The 27,277-nt window shown below is 40.3% G+C and overlaps 1 protein-coding gene and 1 long non-coding RNA gene across 5 annotated transcripts in view; one reads left to right on the top strand and one right to left on the bottom strand.

Annotated features, from left to right (window-relative positions):
- LOC147149220 (uncharacterized) overlaps positions 1–21,686 on the bottom strand; it is a 24,832-nt gene extending 3,146 nt beyond the window's left edge. Inside the window, exon 1 of the long non-coding RNA XR_015086468.1 lies at positions 21,439–21,686. This is a non-coding gene — a long non-coding RNA (uncharacterized LOC147149220). The remainder of the gene's footprint in view (positions 1–21,438) is intronic.
- On the top strand, positions 18,804–27,277 carry hmg20a (high mobility group 20A). 4 transcript variants are annotated; one of them, XM_086028195.1, is made up of 9 exons: positions 18,804–18,898; positions 20,978–21,054; positions 21,483–21,692; positions 22,147–22,279; positions 23,438–23,475; positions 23,952–24,024; positions 24,343–24,558; positions 25,885–26,017; positions 26,873–27,277. In XM_086028195.1, the coding sequence occupies exons 2-9, from the start codon at positions 20,989–20,991 to the stop codon at positions 26,874–26,876; spliced, it is 873 nt and encodes a 290-aa protein (XP_085884321.1). In that variant the 5' UTR covers positions 18,804–18,898; positions 20,978–20,988; the 3' UTR covers positions 26,877–27,277. The 4 variants fall into 4 exon arrangements, with proteins under 4 accessions (XP_085884321.1, XP_085884318.1, XP_085884319.1 ...); XM_086028192.1 differs by having other exon boundaries at positions 23,949–24,024; XM_086028194.1 differs by lacking the exon at positions 18,804–18,898 and adding an exon at positions 18,909–19,153 and having other exon boundaries at positions 23,949–24,024.

Genomic DNA, 27,277 nt, shown 5'->3' with positions numbered 1-27,277 from the left:
TACATCGAAACCCCCGAAAGCTCATGTATGATATTAGTTGACAAAGATAAAAACGAAGGACATTTTCGTTACAATTACAGTTACTTTTAGTTAGTTTTATAAGCGTAAGATGTAGTTTCAGTTCATTTTCTTTTTTAAAGAATTTAACTTTGTAAACAGAAATGTTGATTAACGCAGACAAGAACACGTGGCTCAAGAATCCATTGTCTGCATTTAGTTTTTAATTAAATGTTTACAGTTTCATCCAAAGAATGCAAACAAAGCCATCATGTCACCTTCCATTTTTTTTTTTTTTTTTTGCATCTTGTCGACTTGAGCTGACAGCTGCTCCCTTTGACATATTTGAATGACGTTAACCTGCGCAAAGACACCCGGGAGACATGACATGTCAGGTCGCGATCTGAAATGCATCCAGAATATTGGCGCGAGGATGTAGCCACAGGTTAATGGGATTTGAAAATGTACTCTCTAAGCAGGGTTTGTCCATTTTTTTTTTTTTTTTTTCCCCCACTAGGGTATAAACACAGCAGTGAGTCACGGGCATTTGTGATGCAGATTTCATTTGGAAGCTTTCTAGCGGAAAGCCGCAATAACCTCAACATGCCGCACGTGATAAATAATGCACACACCCACTCGGGTGCACACACACACACACACGCACACACAAGGTACTCATACGTTGAATATGTTTCAAGCAGACATCAGTCTTCCTGGGATGAAGACAGAGAAAGGGATGATGATGATGATGATGATATAGCATAAGGAGCAACGACTGTGACGTTATTATATGGAAACAATATAATTATATGACAAAAGCCAACTATTGACAAAGGCTGCTACAACCCTGAATTTGTCCATTTGATTGAAAAATCGCATTGCTACTGTTCAACACCAGCCCAGTAGGTGATGATCATGTACATTTCTCAAGCCAACTGCCACATATAAAAGTTGTTTTCCCCCCGCTACTGGATTTGGTGGTTCACTCCTCCACGTGGCCCTAATATGACGGCAAAACACGAAAATAAACTTTCCCTTCCGGTTCATTTGTTGTTGTTGTTTTTTTAAAGAAATCCTCAAGTTCCTAAACTAATCAAATCACGTTCTGCTCATTGGTGAGTGAATAAATGTTTTATATTCAAATCACACTACTTGTTGTTTTCCCCCTCTTTTCCTTCCTTGGGGCATTGCAAAGATTGCTCAATAACGGCAACAATGCTTGAGAAAACTTCTCTTGGCACTCAGGACACAGTACAAAAGTACTGTATATACAGTAAATAAACACATTTTTTAAATGGACATATATTACCACATGATACTTGCGAGTACGTTCAAACGTATTTAAATACGTTAGAATGTATTTGCAAATACGATCTAGTACATTCAAACATATTCGCCAGTCCAAATTTTTTTTTTTCTGCACATTGGTAGTTCCATGTTTCTGCAATTAGTAAGTATAGCTTCTTTTTTTTCACCACAGTGCCATCTGCTGGATCTGGTGGGACACTGGCCCACTTGCTCCGAATGCAAAATCCCTCACCACGGGGAACATGCATATTAACATATTAAAACAAACACACCTACTGTTTAGGTTCCCTTACAAACTGTGCACAGCGGTGATTGCGAAGTGGCATGTTTACTTTAAAGACATCACGGTGAAAAGTAAATTGTCTTCCTAAAAGGCACTTTGTGTCAAAGAAGCAGTCAAGCCGCCAGCAATTTTGACTGGGAGGTGAAAGATGAGCAAGCGTGACGTTTTCTCTCTCTGCACCCACAGCAGGTGCGCCGGCACAAATGGATTTCCGGATGAAATGGCGTTTATGAAAAAAAAAAAAAAAAAAATTGCCGGCTATTATGGAGGTAAGCAACCCTTTGACCTCGGCTGCAGGGTTCTGGTCCGTGTTTGACGGCAACAATAATGCATTGCTGATGGAAAAACATCAGGTGGTCATCCAGAGTCTCTGCCCAAGTTGACAACATTTGGAGGGAAAAACCATTTGGTGGTGTTTTGTTGCCTTTTTTTTTTGTTTTTTGTTTGACTGCTGTGTGTCGCACTACAACACACAGGTTAATGTATGGACTTTGATGAATGAAAACCATGAGGAGTACCCTGGAACTGCCAGCAATGCACTTCACATCCCCCCTTCAAAAGTGCACTGAATGTACTGGCGGAGCTAGGAGATTTTTTTCCTTGGGGGGGGGGGCCATGGGGGGAACCAAGGATATCTCAGGGGATCATAAAACAAAAACCTTTATTTATTTATTTATTGTTTTTTTTTTTTTACAAAACCAAACAATTCTTCTGAAACACTGATAAACATTCATGATCCCTACGGGGGAGAGAAATTTCCAGAGAAAAATCGTAAAATACCCAAAAGTCAATTATCTGGCCTGGCACCTGGGAGGGCGGGGGTGGGGGTTCCAAGCATATTCCGGGGGTGGGGGCGTGGCGGCGGTGGTACCCCCTTCTAGATCCGCCAGTGACTGAATGTCCATTACAGGGCAAATATCTGTTAAGATAATCTGTCAATAAAACGCAAGTATAAGCAATGATTCTTTCCAAAAACACTCAAGTATAAGTGTGTTTCGTTAGAACTACTCTGACATTTGTACATCGTGTACAATTTATCCCCAAAAGTTACTCGAGTGAATGTAACAGAGTACACATAGCGGATTACTCGACTGCGCGACAAAGTTCAGACAAATTGTAATTCGGGTCTTGTGCCTTTATATTGGGACACGGTAGTCTGATGGCGCTCCAGAGGAATTTATGATGATGTCATACGCATTGTGTGTGTTTTTGTGTGTATGTGCGCGTGCCGCGTCCTTAGTGAGATTAATTAACTCGACTCCAGTCATTAGCCTCCTTTTTTGAAGCTCCATATATCATCGCGTCCCCGCGCACACTCATCTTATGGAGCGACTCAACTAAGAGAATTTCTAATGAGATGATCAGATTGCATTTGTAAATTCGCTGCTCACTCGTGTGTGTGTGTGTGTGTGTGCGCGCGTGTGTGTGTGTTTGTGCGTACTTGTGTGCCGGGGAAAAATATTTTCATCAAAGCGAAGATTAACAGCGGTTTAGTGATGCCGTTTAGATTAACAAAGTACACACGCCATAGGACACTTGATTAGGTACACCGGCAAGATTCAATATGAGAACGCTATGGTCGATTCTGCCTTGACAAACACAAAGGTGTGCCAAGGTCAAACATTAAAACTCAATGCAGGTCTGCTTACCTTTTGCTTTGACATGATATAAGGACGGTGTAGGGTCACAACTAAGCTTAGTAAACTGCAATGATATTTGTTGTAGAAAATATGACTGAGTATTGTTATATTGTTTGTCTATATGTGTTGCTGCACTTTTTGTGTTCCAATATTAATATCTTAATGGGGTATAAGGCCACAGCATTGATGATATATGTCATTTATGGCATTTTGTGTAGAAATAAAAATCTTGAAGCTTCTTTTTGTGAAAAATGTAAAACATTTTATGAAAAAAACGCTTCTCATTGTGGAATTGAGTTGACTACAGCTGTATGCATTTTTTCTTGCAAGTGAAAGCAAAAATTGGCCAATTGCTTTTTGTATCTTTAAAAACTCACGTCAGATCACTCAAGGCACCACTGTTGGCAAATAACCAAAGATTTACTTGATTCTTAAATTTCACACTTGACGGGCGAGACAACTATTTGTCTAAATACACCTAAAACGTTTTTTTTTTAATTTTTCATAACATGTCACCTTTAAAAATGTTTATAATGCTTGTCTGATGGTGTCAGTTGGACCCTCATCCTATTATTTGAGTTACTTCCAACAGACCACTTAAAAATCAGGCTACACAATATTTATACCTCAATTCCCCTCTGAATTGGGCATTTTATTCCTCTATTCAAATGAGACATTATCTGTTCAAATAAACATCTTGTAATGTCAAGAATATGACTAAGCCTTAAATACAGTCACAAGAACACTGCATTTTGTATTTGGCACAGGCTGGGGGAAAAAAAAGATGCCGAAGTCAAACTTGAATGTCAGGTCCAAGGGTAACCCAGAAAAATCCCATCCAAACATCCAGATAGGAAGAACACGTGAATGCCAGGCACACAGGGAGGCCCGCTGGTTTCCCTGGCAACCGTGGGAAATGGTCTCCCGAGGTAAAGAATGTTTAATTGAGTGATAATGACTAAGCTGTTCTGAGCTCGGCGAAATTCGGCAAGTGCTCTGTAACCTTCAGCTGATATCAGGTGTGACATTCACATGTATGTTCACCTTCAATGGTCTTTGATGGTGTCACTTCTTTTATAGCTTTGATGTCTATTAAAATCTATTTTATTGCGGGAAAGCGTATTGCGAAGCCCAATTCATTACGGGGTTATGGTCCGGACCATACGATAGGTATAACTCTGCAAAAAAGAGCGACCATGTAAAATAGTTTTAGCCCGACGTTTAAAAGGAATGAGAGCAGACAATTTTATTGGCTGTGTTCACGCCCACAACAGCACAACCCCCCTTTTGTAAGTAAGGTGTTTTACGCACATCTGTGAAATTACAAATACTCTGCCACGCCGCACAAATTTGCGCCGTGCACCATGCTGGGTTTGTGATGGTCATGAAAATAAAGCACCGAATGTCATCAGTTAGAAGTTGTATTTTTTGGGAGCATACAAAACCATTAAAAATCAATAAGAGGCGATAAAGTTTTGTAATTCCGAGTGGCATCTGAATTTTCTCAGAAACTGAAAATTGCAATCCCCCCATTGAACTGTTCAACAAGTATAAAAATTTGCAAAGAGCTTGATAATTAAAATAAAGTAAGACTAGTCACGCTTGGCATAGTGAACTCTTTTGCAAAATTCCGTCCAGTTCAAATCAACCTACTCTAAAAGCTGTTTAAATTTAGAATTTAAAAGCATGTCAAAAGGATTATTGCATAGCAACAATGTCTCCTAATGGCCTTTTATAGTTACTGTAGTTGTTATCATCATAATGCTTCCTCTAAAGTGAATGCTAAAAAAAATATAACATTTGAGGTTCACTATTAACAAATAATCCATAGTTGCATTTTTTTTAACCTATCCTCCTTATTCATTGAAAATCTCACCAATTCCAGTGTTTTTGCTCTTTCTGGAACCCAAATATGCCACAAGATGTCCTATCTACAAATAGGACAGGTAATAAAGTTGGTCAACGGAAGTGTATTGAAGTGACACATCTCGAGTGAGAGCCATGCTTTGAAAGGCGGGGTGGAGCTAAATCTAGCCTGGGTTGTTATGGAGAGTCTTCACCGTATGCGGTTGCATACATGCACTGATGAGCTCAAAATAATATTAAATTGTTTTGTCATCGGACTTTCTTCTTTTTTTTTTTTCAAACTGTTAGTACAGTACAATTAAAATGATTTTGACCACAATTTAAATGAATAAATAAAGAGTATACGGTAGCCTCACAAGCTTTATGAAGCTTTGCATTGTTTTTTGTGCAATATTTGAGGCATGCAATTGTTGTTGTTGTATGTTCTTTTGTTGACTGGGCTTTAAAGGCATGCATATATAAAAGACAAACCAAGGCCTACATCAATTATTTATGAATCTCCTCATCATGTTTCGCATGGAATGGCTGCAAGGTGAGCGAGAACTTCATGTAAGAGTCTATCAAACCTAAATAAGTAGTCATGCCTTGGGGCTGACATGAGAGCGGTGTCGGAGGGCGGCTTGGCCAAGGTTCCCTGAATGCGGCGTGGCTCTCATCTGCATAAGAATCACAGCGTCAGGTGTGCAACATGCTTCTGCCAGCGGCCATGCCCACAGATGAGGTGCCTCTTACCACGCCGGGGGGGACAATCTCTGCATCGCGCGCTCGGAGTAGTTGCAAAATGAGCGGTGAGCTAAAATTGGGGGCCCACAGGTGCCTTTAAGTGGTGTAATGTACACCTCGATCAGACTGAACGCAAAGCATTCTTTTCTTTTTTTTTATAATGATCACCATGTAGTATATCCAAATGGCACCCCTTGACTCATGCATTTAAAAAAAAATGTTTCCCTTGGCCATTACTGTGGAGCTCCCGTTGGAAACAAGGAGGAATAAGCGGCACATTTTTCAAGTTGCATTGCCATTAACATTAAATGACTTCTAGAATATTCAATTTATTTCTTGTTTTAATCACGAAATACCAAAGACCAAGTCTGAAATCTTGGGCTGTTGATAGATGCTCCAAGCAGACCAGGAGAAACTCATCCATGCTTTTATCTTCGGTAAACTTTAGTAGTGTCAAGGTCTTCTGACCAGACTCCCTCAAAAGAGCATCAAACCCGAGCTCTGACCAGAACAAAGAGATCAGAACATAATACTCCAGACATAAAGGCTTTACACTGGCTCGCAGTCAGCTGTAGAATAGATTTTAAGATGCTGCTACTGGTCCATAAATCACAAAATCGTTTGGGTCCTGAATACATTAAGGAAATGCTGATTGAATATACTCTGAAGTCTACAGACTTAGTGGAGCCCGGCTTTCAAAGTAAACACGGTGAAGCGGCATTTAGCTGTTTTGCTGCATGCAAATGTATATATATATATATATATATATATATATATATATATGCTTTTTTCACATCCCTTTCATTAAGGTTTTTTAAGCATTTTTGAAATCAATTTTACCAGATGGTCTTTTCGCCATTTCAGTTGTATGTCAATATACGTTCCGTAATTCTGGTAAGATACTTGGGTTCCCTTTGAATGTTTTCAGCTGTTCTGTGTGAAAATTATTTTAGGTGTTCTGCTTTTTGTTGTGTGAGGCATATTGTGCTTTGTGCATGAAATGTGTTATAGAAATAAAGTCGCCTTGCCTTGATTCAATTCTACATATACGTATCATGCAAGATATTTCTTTTTTGTCCATAAATCGATTATGGTATTATACTTTCCGTGAGCTTTGCACTCACCAGGGTTTTAACATCTGGCACTGTAGCATTATTTTTGTGCCTTTCGTGCAAGTACATTGTATTTATCGCAGTGTCATTGGTGTAAGGTCACATTCCGGCGTTAGTCTCTACTCAGCATCATCTCCTTCTTGAGCATGTAGAGATGAAACAAAGCGACAAAGAGACGGAAATGGAAAACATTAAAGACGTCTTACATGGAGACATGAGCATGAAGTGTCACTTCTCAGCCGGGATCTTTATTTTTCTTTTTTCTTTTTTTCCGGGTGTGTTGAGTGAGGTTAGGCGGCATGAGCGGGCTAACAAATTCTTGTGCCACATTAAACGTCGCCTGTGCGCTTCGCCGGGCTGACCTCTGCGGCCAATTATAGCGCAGGCTAACGCTGCGGCTGACATATCTATTTGTATGGACGAGAGGACTTTTATTTTTCCATTTGCTGACACTGGAGATCACACGCCTATTATCATCACAATGGTCGTGTATGGGAGCTTATGTAAATGCTTCTGTCAGGCCGGCCGCATGTGAGCTTTGTGTTTGTGAAGAATGGCAACGAGAGGAGAATGGGGTCCGCTTGCTTATCAGCGCTGCAGCCGAGGAAGCCCCCCCTAAGGACAACACAGCCTTTTTTTTTTTTTTTTTTTTTTTTTAACCAGCACTGGAAAATAGTATTTAATTCATCCATTCAGGCTGAAAAGTCATTTGCTACACTTGCATAATATAATGTTTTACAAAGATAATAATGCTCATTTTCTTAAATCACAGCGCCAGAGACTCCATAATATGTTTATCATTCTGGTGGTTCAGTGACGTTGCATCATCTTGAATCAGCGATGGTACATAATGGATTTCACCACCGAGGAAATCATAGGCTGAAAAGGGCTGCAGCGGAAAGAGAAGTTTGTGAGTTTGGGGCATTTCAAAGAAAATAACAGTATATACACTATATGTATATATATATATATATATACATATATATATATATATATATATATATATATATATATATATATATATATATATATATATATATATATATATATATATATATATATACTGTGTGTGAATATATATATATTATATATGATATATATATATATACATATATATACTGTATATATATATATATGTATATATATACACAGTATATATATATATATATATATATATATATATATATATACAGTATATATATGTATATATTATATATAAGTTCAATAGTATGAGAGTGTTTTGTCTTGGCGGTATATTTGCGGCTTGAACTTTGTCTAGCACAGGAAGCGGCATGTAGTGTAGCTGTCCCAGACGTATTCGGGGCTGAGAGCAACTCGTAGCGAGAGGAAAGAGGGCCGGACGAAAATGGACAAAAGAACAACCTGGCCGCATATCAGGTTATGCAAATAGTACAGCTGCTTTCTGAGACTCCCCCTGGAGGAATGGCCCTTAATTAGGCCCCCTCTTCGCGTTGGTCCGTGCCAGTGCTTGAAGAAAAGGCGGGGAAGAAAAGTCTCCTGCGGGGGTTGCTGAAGGCGCTGGCAGAGATGTTATCTGTCGAAGCGTTGTGGGAATCCATTTGTGTTGGCTGATGCATGGCTTATTGTGTCTGTGGATAGAGAGCACTTCGTCATCAGGCCCCAATTAGCGGCAAGTATGCTGAAGGACTGGATAGTTATATTTGATAGAAATAGGGTGGTCTCTGGGTGAATGAGTGTGTGACTGTGTGTGTGTGTGTGCGCGTGTGTGAAAAGTCAACTGGTTTGTTTCGGTCGCTCTCGGAGCCGCTAGCTTGTTTAGTAACCTTCGACATACCGATGATGGGACCACCCCCTCGCATGACAGCGCCTCCTCTGGCGACTGTTTACTGTCTATTGAATGTAAATATAACCCACACACAGGCGAGCAACGAGAAACGAGCGCCTGGCAGTCTAATTGGATGACCTGCAGTGCTCACATTCTTATTTTTACCTCCAAGAGCAGCACTTGGTGTCTTCGTTTCAAATGTACAGTTTCTGCAAGCCTTATTAGAGCACAAATATAATGGGAGTCTGAAGAAGCAACGGGGCACAGCGATTAGAAGAGGTGCGGGACTCGAGTCACATGACTTGGACTACAGTCCACTTAAGTCACTAATTTTATGACTTGCAACTTGCGTGGCACAAAGTTATTACAGACTTTGGCTCGGCATTCACGAGACTCCACTTTTGACTTGAACTCCGTGATTTGACAAGTCATTCTGTTTACATTTGAAAATATATATTTTTTTTTTAATTTAGTGTGACTTTTGATTTTGTTGTTTTTTGTGCGTGTCATACGCGTTGAGCAAGAATCACCGAAGACGAATACATTTGGATTCAAGAAATATTGTTTTGATAAAAGCGGGAAAAAGACAATATCATGAAATTCGAAGAGACACAACCTCTACGACATTTACTTTCATCTGTCAGACGCAGGTAAGCTAGCTGTGTGAACTGTGAAGCTAAGCTAGCTCACTTAGCTCGCCACTTTAGCTCACCAATCAGTGGTCAAATATGAACTAAACTTGATGTACCGCTAGGTTATGCAAGTAATTTAGAAGGCAATAACGACATTTACTTTCATCTGTCAGACGCAGGTAAGCTAGCTGTGTGAACTGTGAAGCTAAGCTAGCTCACTTAGCTCGCCACTTTAGCTCACCAATCAGTGGTCAAATATGAACTAAACTTGATGTACCGCTAGGTTATGCAAGTAATTTAGAAGGCAATAAAGTAACGGATTAGACATGATGGAGAGTGTAATCTTGAAATTATGGGCTACTATTACAAAAGCGATTGGTATTTAAGGATTGACATCATAGACCCCACTTAGAATACTTTTCAGGTCGTGAGCATGTCCACCATATTTAATGTGGCCGTGCCCCAGTAAACTGATGCACGTCATCTTTTGGTAACGTACATTTGGGCAATGAACCGCATGCTGCTTCACCAACTCTATTGTAAAGCCAGTATCATCTCCTCTCGTGTTCTGGTAAAATTCTACTACAGTTCCTGAAAGATTCAAGATTTGAATGAAGGGTATCTTTGTGTCTGTCTTGATGGCCTTTTTAGAACCATCTTAATCCAAGTGTCGAGGCCTATCTGATACCTTTCATCCTGTCAAGTGGTGGCAGAACCCCCTCTCTAAAAATGACACCCTGCACCGTGGCATTGATGAAAAGGTCACCTGACTCCCTTCACCGACTGTCATCATCTCCCGTGGTGATAATTGAAGGCCCCTGTCCTACTTTGGAGATGGGCTAATTTGCCATCTTTGTATCATTTTGTCGTCAGACTTCAACTTTCCTTGGCGCTGCATGGCAGCCGTGTCCTCCATTGTCAGCCACTGACCTCTGCTGCCCCAATGAGGCACTACAAGTCTCCACCCGCAGATGCTCTGCAATCCAAAAAAAAGGGGGCGACTCAATGTAACGGTCGGTTGAGCTGTAATAGTTTGTCTTTTGCACTCTTATAACCCATTCTGTCGACCTCTCTTCGCTTAGAGTGTGCATCCTGATTGGACAAGCCGCATTGCAACCTGCAATAATACCATCATGTGGAAATTCTTGATGGGTCATTTGGCTTGTGCGTCACTCTGAAGCCTTCTCATCCTCAATGCCGCATCCCTCTTTCTCTGTGTGCAGCAGCTTTGGAAGGTTCTTTTAATAAGGAAATTATAAATAATACAGTGTGCAGATGGCGCACCTCATGCTCCCGTGTTTTGTGTCACCACCTCCCTAAAATTGCTCTGGTTTCCAAAAATAGACGCAGCAACCATTTGGGATTTGGCGGCTGTCAGTGAAATGGGGGTGGAGGCAGCTGGGGAAAAAAAAGGGCTCTGTCAGGTACTATTGGACATTTCCAGATGGATAAAAGCATTACGAATTAATCAATCAATGGTGGGTTGGAATAGGCCCATTACTTGCCAATGAAGCTTCATTTTTCTTCTTAGCAAGACATTTTGAAGAATCAACCGTGGGAACGGTCCCAGTGCACCGCTATAAAATGTTAATAGAATGCCTGGATGAGTGTAGGTGCGGAAAAAAAAATCATAAAACACCTTTCTGATGAATTTGTACGCAGAGGTACTTCAAACTCTTCCCAAAAGTCTTGCCAGAAGAGTGGAAGCTGTTGCCACTGTAAGGGGGGTGACCAACCCTACAAAACAAAATGGTTCATAGATTCTTACACTTCCTAAGGTGTACCCCAAAGTTCACAGCTTGGCCCTCTCAAGTTCACCTTCTATGTCAACCAGTAGCATTTTAAATACATTCCATGACTTTTTAGTGAAATCTACTCTGGACTCCGACCAGTTCAAAAATAGCACATCTACTAGAGGTGCAACAATTCGTCTGTTAATTAGCAACTAATTCATTATCAAATCAATCATTTAGACATTTGCAAACATCTGCTTTTACTTTGGTAAGCAATGTTCAATATTTTTGCCTACTTTCTGACCTGGGCCAAAAACTAGTAATTGAATCCTAATCAATTTATGTTGAAAAAAAACAATGGTCAGTTTAAACTATTGCAAAAATATTCCTTATTTGTAGCCATAGTATGAAAAACCTGCAATTGACGCAGCTCAGAAATGTAAATCGAAGTAGCCATCCGCATTACTCAGTACCCAAAAGGTAGCTCTCAGTTTCAAAAAGGCCAGTGGGTTCAACCCTCAAGGGGTTGTTAAATTTCATCGCAAGCCATCAGGGCATTCAGCAATTTGTAGATGCCGCATCTTGACATTCCACGGCGCACCCCAAGGTTCGCTCCTTGGTCCTCTCTCATTCATCATCTTCACCTGGCTCTTAGCATTCTAAATAAAAACTTCTAGAATCCACTACCGTGGTTACCTCTTATTTATTATTATTATTGCCTATCAAAACCTACGCTTTGTGGCTGTGCCAATTATTATTGCTTGTGCCCACACATGCACATACGTAAAATGTAGGCCAGAGAATGACTTTCCTCTGTGTGATGAATTAACGACTGTTGCCATCCTTTGCTCGAGTGCTACTAATAAGAACAGGAAAGCGAGATAAAGGCCTCTCTCTTATGTGGCACCCGCAGCCGTAATGAGGCCTGGCGTCTGACGGATTAACCACACTCATTTTTGCAAAGGCTGTCTCATTTTCCAGTCACCCTCTGCTGTGCTCACTTCTCCATGTCGGCAAAACAAAGGCCAGTTATTATGATTTTTTTCTTTTTTAGCCTTTCATTGCTCACCATTTACTTGGGTCTGGACATTGTGTCTGCGGGGCATTAATTGTTTCAAGCGTCGACACGATTTTCTTCGAGGCTAGCCGAGAACGTGCGTGTGCACTTTGTGACGACAGTTGACGGAGCTTGAAGGCTTTCATCCAACACGGATTATCATCAGGCACTAGAGGACAGAGTAATCTTACATTCTTTGGACGCTCACTCTCATAACAAAGTGGAATTAAGATTAGCGTCACTCATTTCTCAATGTCTGAACTGAGTCTACGTCACAGTCCCGAACACAGACAAGACATTTGGAGATATTCATTATAATGTAATGGTTCAAACTAAGTAGTCTGAAGATGAATTTGGTTTTCCTCATTGGAAAGCCAAAGCAGCACTAAAGGAGGGGTTACCAAATACATTCAAACTCATCTTAAAATATTTCCATTCCAAATAAATGCCATACAGATTGTTTGAAGACTTGACATAACCTCAACTAACAATCCAGGCTAAACTTAGTGGCTATGAATAGGGTCACTGTTCTTCAAAATCACACCATTCGAACCAGCGAAAAATCAGTGGGAACGCGGCACACTGACTACGTTTACATACAGTCAATATTCGGTTTAAGGTCAAAATTTCGATTTCTGTGTCATTCGGAAAAACTTGTTTACATGTCTTGAGTGGCGAGAGTTACCCCCCGACATTTAATTAACCCGACTGAAACGGCGACGTACGGACGGCATGACGCAGTTATATGTCATCTCCGCACATTATATTCATGTCTCTCACCGCACGAATGAAGCAGACGGTTTTCTCCTCGCTTTAAAAGTGCGGTGTCGTATACTTACTCTAGCTTTCGCCATGTTTTGTTTATCACTAAACGTGCATTTCCGATGGGTTGCGCGCCAAAGAGTGCACATACAAGCACTTCCTGTACTACAAAGACCAAGATTCCTTGCGGTTGAGCATGCGCAAAGTGCGTTCGGAATATTCTGATTGCTGCGTGCATGCCCGCATATTCGGGGTTGGAGAGGGAGTAACCCAGGCATGATATTCAGAATTTTCAAAACACGAATAAGGGCATATTTGTGTTATTGCACGCGTTTACATGCCTTTTAAAAAACAGAATACTGCCAATAAACGCAGACACATGACCGAGGTCCCTCAAGACTCTCTACTTGGTCCTCACTTGTTCATCCTCTCGGTCAACTTATCATTCGAAAATGTCAAAAGCTCCTGAATTCTCCCACTCCCATAACTGCTAAAACTCCTTCTCTCTTCTTTTAAAACATAATTTGGGATGTACGACCAAACAGATTTGTCATCTTTGATCACCACAGAAAAGAAACTCCAAGGACGGGCCGGTTTTGCCCTTGAGCTGCTTTTGAAACAGTGCCCATTTTGTGCATTTATGCACAAACAAACAAGATGACCTGCATGCGTGGGGGGTGTGTGTGTGTCTGTGTGTGTGTGTTTATGGGCTATTGAAGTCCACTTTTGTGTTCTTTTGGATCTTTTCTGGACCTCGCCCAAACGGCAAATCTGTAAGAGGAGATAAAACGACGTCTAGCTGGTCAGACAAGCGGTAATGGATAGCAGCCCTTCGGAGACGGATACTCACAACTTTATTTACAACATTTGGGAGGAACACTGATGTACTGTGATATGTTCAGAGAGATAAGTCTTCTGATTTCAGAATACAAGGAAGCTTATCAATTCATATAAAAACAATTGGATTTAATTCCATTTGTATCCATTTGTATAATGAAAAGTTATTTGTGTGATTCAGCAGTGGTTCCTCAATCCCGCATCACTGCGGCACTCAAATTTTTATTGACATGGAGTAGTAGAATGCGCACACGTTGTCAATGTGATGTCATGTTTAAGACACGATAAGAAAACACAGAGCGGAATGTTGACACATTTGTAAAGCCAACGAGTTTGTTTTTTTACGGCTGTCTGTTTGAGTGAGATTGCGCTCGTATAATTAAGATGATATATAATTATCAAGTGTGTCAGAGCGGTTGTGTTTACCTTGCCATGAAATCCACAAATAAGCTACTTGCACGTTTTGGGATTTGTACGCTTTGTATGCCACAATACGGATTAACAATACACTGACACAAGGAGTCATTTTTATTTTTTCAGGGCCGAACAGTGAATATAAAGAATGATCTAAACGGTAATGGTTGCAAAACTGTTTTGGTAAAAACACAATAGAAACTACCGTTAGTTATTGATACAAATCGTGGTTGAGGGTAAAACATTTTTCGTCTCAACATTCGTTGCAATTTTAGCACGGCGCTGTGTACTCATTCAATTATACAACGGTGAGTGTATGTTCAAAAGGAAGCGTTCATTATGGTCGTGCAACGCGTGCGCATCAGTGCACACATGAATTGTATTCCTCTGCACGCCGCTCATGTATTCTCGTCATTGCAATGTTAAGCAAATGCAATATAAACCGAGTAAAAGAGGACGCCATCCCTCACAAAGTCAATCTCGTACGCATGTGAGAATATGGAGAATTCATCAGCGCTGGCCCATGATTCGGTGCGATTTTCTAACTTATTGATTTCCTTTTGTCCATTATCTGCCAGGCGGCGCGAGCGGAATGATAAACGCCACGCGGCGGCGCATGAATTTAGATAAGACGTTTAAGGCTCAGTGCAGCACAGTCGTACATCAAGTTATTATCCATTGTCATCTCCCCTCACCTCTTTATCCCTTCACAAAGGGCAGGCGCAATCGAAGGTGTCCCTTCAAATCTGCCTTGTTCCCTGTTAAAGGTCTTATCAGGACCATTCCAAGACGCTGCTCCTGTACGGAGGCTAAACTTTAAAAAAAAAAAAAGAAAAAAAACACACACACAAGCGCAACACAATCGTCATGATTGTGTTGATGAGAAATCATCTGCGGTCATATGAAGAACGTTGTTTGAATGTTGTGTGTTACGTGATTATGAATATGATTCTTACTGATTCTTATTCTTTCTGTAATGCTTTTAATGTTTTATGTCAAGCGTTCTAGACCTGGATTAGCCACCTCTGCTGATATGTTACACCACTCTGCTGTGCTACGGCGCACTAGGCCAAGGGTCTTCGATCCTGTTCCTCGAGGGCCGCTGTCCTGTCTGTTTTCCATCCCTCCCCGCTGCAATGCACCTGATTCAAATGATTCAGCTCATCAGCAAAGTCTGCAGACGCTGGATAACGATCCTGATCATTTGAATCAGGTGGGTTGCAGTAGGAAGAGATGGAACAGGCAGTACAGCGGCCCTTGAGGAACGGCATTGAAGGCCCCTCCACTGTACTATGCTCCTCACTTTTAAAGCCATAACCTTACTCCTCTATATCTGTCTGTACTCCACCCCCCCCACCCCACACCCGCAAAATTGACGATCTCCGCACTCTCAAAACTCATCTGTTTGGCTTACATGACCAAATCCCCTGTTCATTTCACGCAATGCACTTTTCACATGTACTTTTGATCTTGATTTTGATCCCTTTTTATTAGATTTGATCTAATCGTCCTGTTGTCGTTGCTTCTTTGTATTTATCTGCATTGTAAGGCGACCTTGGGTGTTCAGAAAGGCGCCTGTAAATAAAATGTATTATCCTTATGTCGCGCTTTGCTGCACTATGCTACACTAAATTACTTTATGCTATGCTACATCACACGATGCTATGTTATACCGTACTATGTTATGCTCAAATTAACGGCGCTAAACGATGCTCGTGAAAACTGGGCTGTAGGAAATATTCCATTCGAAGTGAACAAGGCACTGAAGTGTTACAGGTCTAAGATTAAAAAATATATATATAAAATAAAAAAAAAAAACAGTTGACCTTAAATAAACACATCTCCTGGTTAAGATTAGGGCTACTTTATACATTTGAACACAATCCCCTCTGTGACACTGGCTGACTTCTAAATTGTACTAAGCCCTCATAGGCAATAAATGTACAGAGTGATACTGTCATCTAGTGGCAGGTATAGACATTTCTGGAATTTCTAAATCCCTGCGTGAGCTTTAGTTAATTGCGTGGCTCATATTGTCCTGAGCAGTAAGTTCCACATCTGATTCGATGGTTATCATCACACTTTTCATCATGGATCCTCAGGGCCTTGAAGAAGCATTAATGCACATGTCTCAAGGTGCCACATCCAACTCTTTGCCCCGTTCTTATTTACATACCTAAAGCCGCAATGATTCATGAGGCTGTCGCTACCTATGACTCTTGCCATATTTTGTTTTCATGGCAACAAGGTGATGCAATCAACCCCCCCCCCCCAAACGCCCTCCCTTAGATACAGTATGCTGATTTCTTTGCCACTATGCAAGGTGCACAGATGTGTTTTGCATGCATGTGTATTGTGTAAGTCTCCTTGCAGTGCTGAGCTCCGCATCACACTGAACCATGTGAGCAGCTATTCGCAGATGCTCATTAGCAAAGCCAGCCAATGCATTATTGTTGACACCCTCGTTTCCAAACAACACACAATGGTATTCCTGTGCATGATCATCCGTATCCCAACGCGTGCGGGAAAATGTGATGATTGAACAGATGAGCTCCAAGGGATTCCATGTGAAATTGATGGTGATGAAAACAATCATAAGCCAAAATGATTATCTTTAATTCAATATAACCATATTGCTGTTGGTTAGTTTTTTTCAGGTGCTTATTCTTTTTTTTTTTTTGTAAAGAAGACATTAGATTGTTGTTGGTGTTTAACTGTTATACAAAATATTACATCTATTAATAGATTTTTATTGATATTCTAAAATATGACAAACAATATGTGTGCCATTTTAGGCTGACTAAAATACTATTAATAGCATAATGATGATATTAATATATTGAATGTTGAAAAATTATTGAGTGATGAAAAAATCTAAGTATGGTCAATGTCTACATTTTATCTTATTGACTGATGTTTTTATTGTAACATAATTTGAAGTTATGCAGGAAAAAAATAAGCATACGCGTTTGTTTTGATATTTTTTTCATTTGACTTTCACTCCCACCAGATCCAGGCCAACTTTAGAATCATCATCATAACAATGGAGGCTTATAAATTATATATTTTAGTCAATAATAAATTGTTTTTGTTATAGCCCCATTTATGTGCTGTAAACAAATTGAATTAATATCTAAAATGTGACTTTTACAATATGCGAAATGTCTTTTTAGTTTTTTTGTTTGTTTTTTGCATTTGAGAGAGTGGGGCAGTGACCCACTAGACCCAGCAGATGGTACAGATGGGCAAAGAAAAAAGCACGTCACGAAATGTACTGTACTATACAATTGTATACAAAGAGGTGAGCCAATTAGGACATTCATAATGTTATGTTGTGTGGGCAGCTAAACCCTCGGCCACAAGGAAAGGCACTGAGTGCTTTTTTTTTTTTTTTTTCCTGGCATTATGAATCCTGTCTGACACAACCAGAGGAAAAGAAAATCCAAGCAATTCTTGATGTTGGCGTCTAAACAGCAGTTTTCACGGCACATATTGTATGTGTGTGCCACCTGCTTTATTGATCCCAGAGGGAAGTTGAAGACCCAGGAGAAGTCTGGAACCAACATAGCATGTGATTGGAAGTAGCAAGACATGCTTGAAAAGGTTAGGTTACCACTACAGGGACAATTGGACGCTTTTTTTTCCCCTTCAGGCTAGCTGGGATGTGAAGACTGTCTGAGCTCAGCCAGTGAGCCCACAGACGACTGAACTGAACTGAAAATAAACGTGTTATTAATTCTTATATTGTATTTGTATTCTAAGAAATCAAGTTGGCACGATCAAAATGATTTAAAGGATTATCAAAATTAGATCAATAAAATGATCACATTTTTCATAAATAAAATATAACGTTAGAAATATTTCAAACATATTTAAATGTATTATTCTAAACATGTAATGGATGATCAAATGAAAAAAGTCAAGTTTTATCCTATTTCAGTAACTTGGAGCAGCAATTCCTTTTTATGTTTTTCATGTGTGAATGGAGATTGGGGAACACATTTGTGCGTACACAAGGTTAGTGAATGAGGCCCATTATTTTTTAGTGTAACAGAAAAGATTTGAAGTGTATCAATTTGCCTGAAATGTAAAAATAAATTAGAGCAGCACTGCCACCTATTGTAGTGGATGTGCAACTGTAATTTATTCTGGTACAGGAAAAAAATTTCCCCTGGGACACACGCTTGGCCCACTCCACTTTGTGAGAAGGACTGCACTAAATGCACAAGAAAACATTCAAACTCATTCGTATTACGACAAAAAACACTTTCTCGCCACTCACTGCCATTAATGTCAGAACACACGAGCATCTAATGGCCAAGGGAACGAGAGCGGAGGTCACTCCTTGCGGGATTGTTGAGAGGATTTCTTGTAAGTGAAGAAGCATTGAATAATATGCACATGCAATGTCACACTATTTATAAAACTGCACGAGTACTTACGTGAATAAAAGTACAAACAAAAAGCAGACACATGAAAAATAGTACAAACAAACGAGCCATCTGTCACTCAATCTGTCAGTAGAGCATGTAAGGTATCAAGGACTTCAAACGCTTCACAAATTCTATCTATCTATGGGAATCGAACAAGTGTAATACATAAAATGGCCGTTAGATGGTAGCAACAGCCTGGAGTGCATTTACTCAGTCGGTTCGAACTTCGACGAAGAAGAGGTGTCAGCAGAGAGTGTCTAGAAATTCCCATCTAGAGCAGATATTCTACTTGTGGTAAATATTTTGTTTGGTTTTGTAGTCCGACTCCCAATCATAATATGAGCAAATGTATAGATTATATTAACCAGCGCAGTGAAATATATATGATGTAAAGTAATACGTTAATAACGCGGCTGTAGTTTACATAGGGGGGCGACACGCATACCGATCTACATGCGTGTTTCTGACAGTCGCTCAGGTATTGTTTTGATAGGGGGAAAACAACACGTTTGATTTGCTTATTTTCGGGTCCTGTTCACAGTTTCTGAGGTTAGTTTTGTGATTTCGCCATTTTGTTTGTTAGATTTTGTTTCATGAGACGTAGCGTTGGGTGCACGGTAGCAAAATCTGAATGTATTACGGTCGGATCCTTCCTAAAATAACGCTAACGGCACAGCTAGCTTGTTGGCTAGCAGCTCGATGCTAACGGAACCATCGTCGCTGCAGTCAAAATTTAATTAAACAATTAGCATCAAAGCTTTGCGTTTAAGTGTCAAACCATGTCGTGTTTTTTTTGGTGGGGGGGGGGTCTGGTGGTGTTGCGTTGTAATCTTTCGTGAAACCCGACTAGGTAAATAGCAACTGTTACGTCGGTAACAAACTACTACAATGTGTATGTTTGTCACTGGTCGAGGACTACTAGCATTGCATGCAGTGAAAATAAATACACAATGACATATGTTTCATTCACTCTTGTCGTGCTATTTGCAGCTGCATTGGCTTTTACTTGTATTTGACGTGAATGTCCAAACAGATATAATCATCTGTTAAGTTTCAGGTTTACCGTTTATTGGAAACCGAAATTGACAAAGTGACGTCAATCACAAAGAAAAGAAGAAAAACTCTGCTTAGCTAGACTTTGAGTGCTGCATTGTGGGCTTCCAACCACAAGAGGACAGTGCAGCATAAAACAGCAAATCGCATCCTAGGTGTGTCAGAAAAGTTTCAGGACTGGATACTACATAGTTCAAACCCAAACTAGTGGTTTCCCTTTTCAAAGTGGGCTACGCAATCAACCAGCACTTTCTAAAATGAGATCCTTCAGTGTTTGTTTCGTTCAGAACGTTGCCGTGCAGGAGCGGCGTAACAACTCGCCCAACTTGGCATTGATGATTACCCTCACCCCCCTACCCCGTTTAACCAGCTCAAGTGGGTTTTGAAGACTATCAAGATGGTCATGATGAAAAATGCAATAGACTCCATGAGGATGACTTCTAAAGGGAAACTTGTAGTTTGGATTTGTCTTGTGACACCGGTCCTCGAACGTTTTGGAAAGGCAAACTAGTGTAGAGAATTAAAAGATAAAGGTGTTAACCTAGTGGTAAGGTGGACTAGTGGTCATCTGTCCTATAGTCACGAGTTTCCAAGTTCGAATCTCAGGTCATTTTTTTCTGTGTGCAGTTTGCCATGTTCTCTACGTGCTTGTTTTCTCCTGGTATGCCGGCTCCCTCCCACATTCCAAAAAACATTCTGAAAATTCAAGGCTGCAAGGAGCCACGTTGACATTCTTTATAAAATATACAGTATATCATTCTTTAAAAGCTCTGAGAAAAGTGTGGAGAGGCATCACAAAAAATGTCAGGAGAGCAACCCTTACTGGACTTCCCCCACCCAAAAGGAATATTTGTAGTGGATTAGCTCATTGCTAGTCTTGACTTTATTTCCCACAGTGTTTAATGGCCGGGGGCAGAAATGCCGTCCAGGATGTTGACATTGACTTCCCGAGCAGTGACGTGGGCGGGTTCAAAGTTTAAAAGGATGTCGCATTGTTGCTTTCTGCAGAGTTTAGTCTGTGCCCACACAAGTACTCAATAAATATTTGTACACACTTAATTCAGCGGTAGATTAATTTTTTTTTTTTTTTCTGTGGAAAAGGAAAATGTGGCTGGCTTGAAGGAGTTTGCTTTTAATCGGCCTTTTATCAGAATGGAAAAAAAATGTCAAAGTTTGGCTTATCTGGCTCTCCCAGACGGAGCGGCTTTACAGTGACAAATGTTTCCAGATGCTACACTCATCCCCTATTGTCAAATGGGGAGGGCAAAAAAAAAAAAAATAACTGGTCACTGTTGTAGAAATTCTATTCTTCATCTGCAGGATTATAAGTCATGGAAGAGCAGCAGTCGTCTCCTGTAGCCAATACGGAGAACGCCAGCCAGAGAAATGGAGATGAGGTATGAGTTGAAACCGAACAATGGAAATCTTGTACGATGCATACGGTCACGGTGCGACCTTAGTTTACAAGTGATCTGAATGTTTTGGGGTTTCTTTGCAAGCAAAGAATACAAATAAATACATTGAGATACAATTGCTAGATGGTACATTGGTCTTCCAAAAGTCCACTAGCTTTATGCAACATATAATGCAAAACGCCATAGCTAGGCTAACAAAACTAGCATCAATGTTGCAGCAACTAGAACACTTTAAGCAAAATGTTTTAAAATCAGAACTTGGAAGTTCTACCTGTTGAAGGCCCACCGTTCATGTCAGGGGTGAGCCACTCTGGCCCTCGAGGGGCATTTTTTTCCATTTACATCTGGTGAGTGAACAGTCCTTACCTGAGATGTTGTTTTTTGTGTGTGTTTGGGGGTTATCATCTCAGAAGACAAGACGTGCCAACTGGAGCAAAGGAAGGAAGCGGAAGAAGCCCATGAAGGACAGGAATGCGCCCAAAGCGCCGCTGACAGGCTACGTTCGCTTCATGAACGACAGGCGCGAGCAGCTGAGGGCCGAGCGTCCGGACGTGCCCTTCCCGGAGATCACCAGAATGCTGGGCAACGAGTGGAGCAAGCTGCCGCCTGAGGAGAAACAGGTAGGAAGCAACATCAAGGCTATGCAAGAAAAAAGATAACACTGACAGGAGAGATCAAGACCTCAGAACACCTTCACGGACTGTCGAGTGCATGTCAAAGCAACAGGTGGACCTGTCACTCCATTCAAGCTGAAAAATCTTTTTAAAAATTTAAAAATGACAATTGGACTGTTTTTTTTTTGGGTTTTTTTCTCAAAACACCTTCCCCGCAATTATAGAAAAGTCACGTTTTAGTGACTGCCACCTCCACAGAGACTATCCCGTTGCGCTTGAGCTGACAAAATTCGACAGATCTGAAAATATAGCTCATGAGAACTTAAAGGATAACGTGACTTGGTCTGCAAAGGGGATGGAAAGTTTCTGTTCATTTATAGTGGGAATATTCCAAATTGGAGTTGAGTTGGGTTGGACGCCGTACTGAAGTGTCACATTTCACGCGAATCTTTGTCCGCAGCGATACCTGGACGAGGCGGACCGCGACAAGGAGCGCTACATGCGGGAGTTGGAGAAATACCAGAAGACGGAGGCGTACAAACATTTCACCAGGAAGGTCCAAGAGAAGCAGAAGGGCAAGCGACACAGAGGTGGTGAGGGCTCGACTCATTTGCTGTGTCCTTCTTTGACATCCTGAATTGAAAGTACTTGCGAACTCGGCGAAAACTCGACACAGGCCAAAATGGACAGCGGGGAAGTCACAAGTCAAGTACTAAATAAATACCGGTACTAAATCACAGATGAGATTTAAATGGCCGTGGGACAAGCTTGTCCGCCCAGTATATTTTTGAAATGGAAGATTTATTTGATCTTTCCTCCACACACAAACTGCACTTAAAACTTCAAAAGCTCTCGCCAGAGGGAAGACTTCCCAACATTTTTTTTGCGTATCCATGTAGACAGGAAAATCAGTTGTTGTTGTTTTTTCTTCTTACAGCTTGCCATTTTTTTCAGAGAGGTCAGCCAGTCCAATGATTTAAGAATAAAATGCTGCATGAAGAGCAATCTAGCATTCTGTTTTTCTGCGATTTTTGAAGAATTATCTGGCTTGTATCTCAAAAAAATCACAAGTCTGGTGACTCGTATCCTCGTATCTCAAGGCGGCGCTGTACATGGAAAATGATTTAAAGTGAATTAATCTGTCCCCATCGTAGCAAATGTAGCAATAAGGCAATTTTTAAGTAGCATTTTAACATCGCTAGGTATGAAGAGGCATAAACCACTGCAAAATAAAACAATAATACAGAGCAAAACTACTCAAAGACACCCGATGGAACAATGGATAGAGAGGAAACCGAGACACAAAACAGCCAAAGAAAAAGCAAAAATGTTGAAATGTATTTTTTCACATTTGTATATTGTTTTATAACCTTTCATCCTGTGGGAAATTCAAGAGTAACGTCGAGCCTCTTTTGAAGCAGACTTTCTTTCGGCTTCCGCTTGGATAAAATGGCCTGGCGCTAAATGGTTATAGCGCCACCTGCTGCTCTGGCATGCATTTGAATTTTTGCTTTGCCGCTCAGACACAAAGGAACATTTCGTCCACACGACCGCCCGACCTCGATTTGTGGCTGTCGAATGAACAGTTGTGCTGTCAAAGTAGTGGACGGCGTGTTTTGGATGACTTTGGCTCGCTTGGGTCAAGAGTGAAAGCTGGCTCCCGGTGACGGAAACATGACTCATCTGCTGTCCTCTTTCTTCATTTCTGTCTTTTTCTTTTTTGTCCCCTTCTTCTTTTCCTTCCTCACCAGATGTCGGGAATCTGGCGGGCAACGAGGCTCTGCACGAGGTCAGTGCCTCTTTCCTGGCCTGTCGACACGTCAATATGACATGGAGTTGATTGAAATTACACTTTTGGGTTCTCCACTAAATGGCTGCTACTCGTGAGTCGGAATGCATTGTAGTTACAGTATCTCCAACCAGTCATTGCAAGTTCAATCTTGGACGGGTGCTCTCTAGAAAATATTACACAAAGAATCACTGAATTAAAAATTCAAACTGAACTGAATTTTACAGTGGCTTAAACTGTTTTGAAAATGAACCCAATACAGTGCATTTGGATGTAACTTTTAAGTACAATAGAGTTGCGTTAAATCTTTTTGAACTCTTGCTTTCAAACTTTTATTGAGGCACAATTTTTTATTTATCTGCAATACGCTTTAATGGGCACTTTTAAGTACAGAAATAAACGTGCTTCTCCTTGATTGTTTTGACCGTATCCAGTCATCCGTTTTCACACTCTGTATTTCTGTTGATCATCAGAAGGATTCCGAGGGGAAGGACCGAACCGTATTAGACATCCCCATCTTCACAGAGGAGTTCCTCAACCATAGCAAAGGTGAGGAATGCAAAGTTTGTATATTCCGCAGATTTTATTTTTATTTTTTATTCGGACACATCTGATTGGAGTTTACTGCCTGCAGCACATTCAACCGCCACTAGGGGCGCCACAGCATTTATTTAAAATTGATTTCTTAAATTTAACAGATGCCTGTTAAGTAATTAGTCCAAACAAGTTTTCATTGAGTCTCAATGTGAAAGCATTAAAACTATTTCGCTGGTCTCCTCCCAAGAAATTTCTCTGAACCATAAATAGAAGGGATCCTGCTGCTCTGTCTGTCACACTTCTCCTGTCATCATTCACGTTTTTTCGTAGCTCGCGAGGCGGAGATGCGGCAGCTGCGCAAGACCAACATGGAGTACGAGGAGCGCAACGCCGCGCTCCAAAAGCACGTGGAGAGCATGCGCGGCGCCGTGGAGCGTCTGGAGGGCGACGTGATGCAAGAGAGGGGGCGCAACAGCCTGCTTCACCAGCACCTCGACACCCTGCGACAGGCACTCGCCGCCAGCTTTTCCTCTGTGCCTCTGCCAGGTAACAACAGTGCTGACATTTAGCCTTTTTCTATGGGTTTTAATGATTGGGACTTGGTGTCTGTCTTTCACCTTTTGGAAAAATCTGTTAAAAAAAAAAAAAAATGAAGAACGCTATGACAGCACTTATTGTATTGATCCGTACTAACTAGAGATAGACCGGGCCAATTATCTTCACCGATATTCGTCATTTTGATGAATATTGGAATCAGCTTTTTTTAAAAATCTAATGGCCGATAACAAATCAATTTAAAACTGTGTTAACTTCAAGGAACTATTTATGTACATTTTCAGTTAACTTTATCAGAGATTCTACAGACCCGGCTTTTGGTTTTATTTGACATCAAAACAAAGATAAGAGAAATCTTTACATTTCTGTCATTTTGAAATTTTGGAGGACTTTATTTACAGTAAAAAATATAGGGAGGTATTGTTTGAGTTTTCATTTAACTTTATAAGACATGCTGATGACCCTGGCAGTTCCCTGAACTTTGTTGGAATTTTATAACAAAGATGTATATTGTCAAAAATGTATATGTAATAAAAAATTTTAAAAAATCAACATTATGAAAATCTGAAAAGAAGGTACAATAAACATGCTTAAATACGTGTAAACAAAGTTGAGAGTTTTTCTATTTTTATTTTGACGCCAATATTTTCCTTTTTACTAAAAATGAATATCGGCTCCAAATATCAGTTATCGACCTCCTTGACTACTAATAATCGTATCGGTATCTGGCCTGGGAAAAAAAAAACATATCGGTCTACTGTATCTCTAGTACTAACAACAATGGGCAATACTTAAATGTCCAAATATTTTGTATAGCGACGCTTTACCTTCCATCGCATGTAACAATCAGTCAAGCGCAACTTGGCATGGGGTTCATCAGGGACATGTTTTACATCCGATAGTTTTCTATAAAGGTTAAACCCTCCTTGTCAAACCGCCAGTTTCCTGCACCGCTCCCACAGCAGTTGGCGCTGTTTCCCATGGGCGTGGATGCGAAAGATTGATAGGGCTGTCCGCTGAACAAAATGGTGTCAGCTGTTTACTTGCACATTTGCCTTTTTACCTTAATTTTTTATTTTTTTAATTTATTTTTTTTAAGTTGAGCAAACCACTCAGTGCCGCTGATGTCAATGAACAAGTTGAGGCAGCACTTGATGTTGCTCGGAACAAGAACTTCTGCATCCTGTGACCTTGGTGTTTCTATGCGTGTTTTGTTTATTTTTTTATATAACGTTTCTCCTTTGCTGGCCTGGTTTAATTCTAAACACCTTTAAAAGTCTCCAGCTACATAAATTATTACCGTCATCACTTGGACAGGCAGCGGAGAGATGCCCACCCTGGACTCCATCGACTCGTACATGAAGAAACTGCACAGCATCATCATGAGCAACCCGCAGGAACACGACAGCCTCATTAACACCGTGAGAGACCTGGTCAACCGTTTGGACAGGTAGGATTTTGTTTGGGACAACCCTGCTAGTTATAGTAATTCTGATGGAAAATTCCACCACTCTGCACTTGGAAAAAAAAAATGATGGCGTACTATCCCTTTTAACCAATTAGAAGGTAGAAAAAAAGACATTTAGGCAAAAGACAGAAACAACAATGGTAAATGGATGAAAATTCTGATCATACATTATATGAGCTTCAGGTGAATATTAAAGGTTTTTCTTTGTAAATAACCAGGCTACTTCCTGTTTCACATAGGAAGTCGTTTGTCCGAGACAGATCCTATTTTGCTCCATTTATGATATAGTGACTTAAATGAAAAGTAGTCAAGTGCAAAAAAAAAAAATTCTGGGGCTGAATTTTTTCAAGAGGTATTACCAATTTTTTCAATAAAAAAATAAACTCCAAACATTGTTTAGGTAAGGCCAACCAACACACAGTTGTTCAAATGTTAGATTTTTGCTGTTGGTTTTTTTTCATACAAAAGATGAAAATGTTTCCATCATTAATTAATGTGACAACTCAATTGAAAAATAAATAAATGCATTTAGAGAGGTAAGACTTTACTTAAGGTTAATCAGACTTGAAATGGTGGCAGGTGTGTGCTGAATCCAATTTAACGAGTTTGTAATGTGAGTGGTTAATTTAGAGGGTGTGCACACATACGCAACCATATGTCTTACCTTTTGTCTCAAGAGCCTGGCATTTGAACTGGGGTGTGTTGATTCTTTTTATTTATTTTATTTTTTTTAATATCCCCTGAGTATATCCACAATAAGTGTTGGTGTGGCCCTGGGCTTCAGCCATTAAATGTGAATATTTAAAAATATGTCAATGGACTTCTGTTTCATCTCAGATAATTGCTGCACGTCCAAGCGGGAAGTAGGAGAGAAGCACATTGATCGTCACATCTACGCTCTCCCAAAAAAGAACATTTAACTCTCCAAAAGTGATGATGTAGCGCCTCATATTTATTATTTCTCCTTTTAGAAAAAATAAAAATAAAAATCAATGTTACTTCATGTATCCAGCCACAGTTCTGTCAGTGAAACACTAAAATCTGGGCGAACAATAACCAACGTCAGAGAAATGTGTCGCCAGAAGGGAACGTGTGCAAATGTTTGCGTTCTTAAAAACAAAGAAAATTACTTTGCACTTCATATTTTGTAATGCTCTGTTGACAAACGTGCCATTTATTTTCTGTGTGTGTTTGTACAAAAAAGTGGTTGTGTTTTCAATAAACAACAAAAAAAAGCTGAAA

The sequence above is a fragment of the Filicampus tigris genome, chromosome 4 (assembly GCF_054856515.1).
Source record: "Filicampus tigris isolate MCC_2025a chromosome 4, RoL_Ftig_1.0, whole genome shotgun sequence".
Lineage (NCBI taxonomy): Eukaryota > Metazoa > Chordata > Actinopteri > Syngnathiformes > Syngnathidae > Filicampus > Filicampus tigris.
Note: the sequence above shows the minus strand (reverse complement) of the source record. Positions and strands in the feature narration are given on the sequence as shown.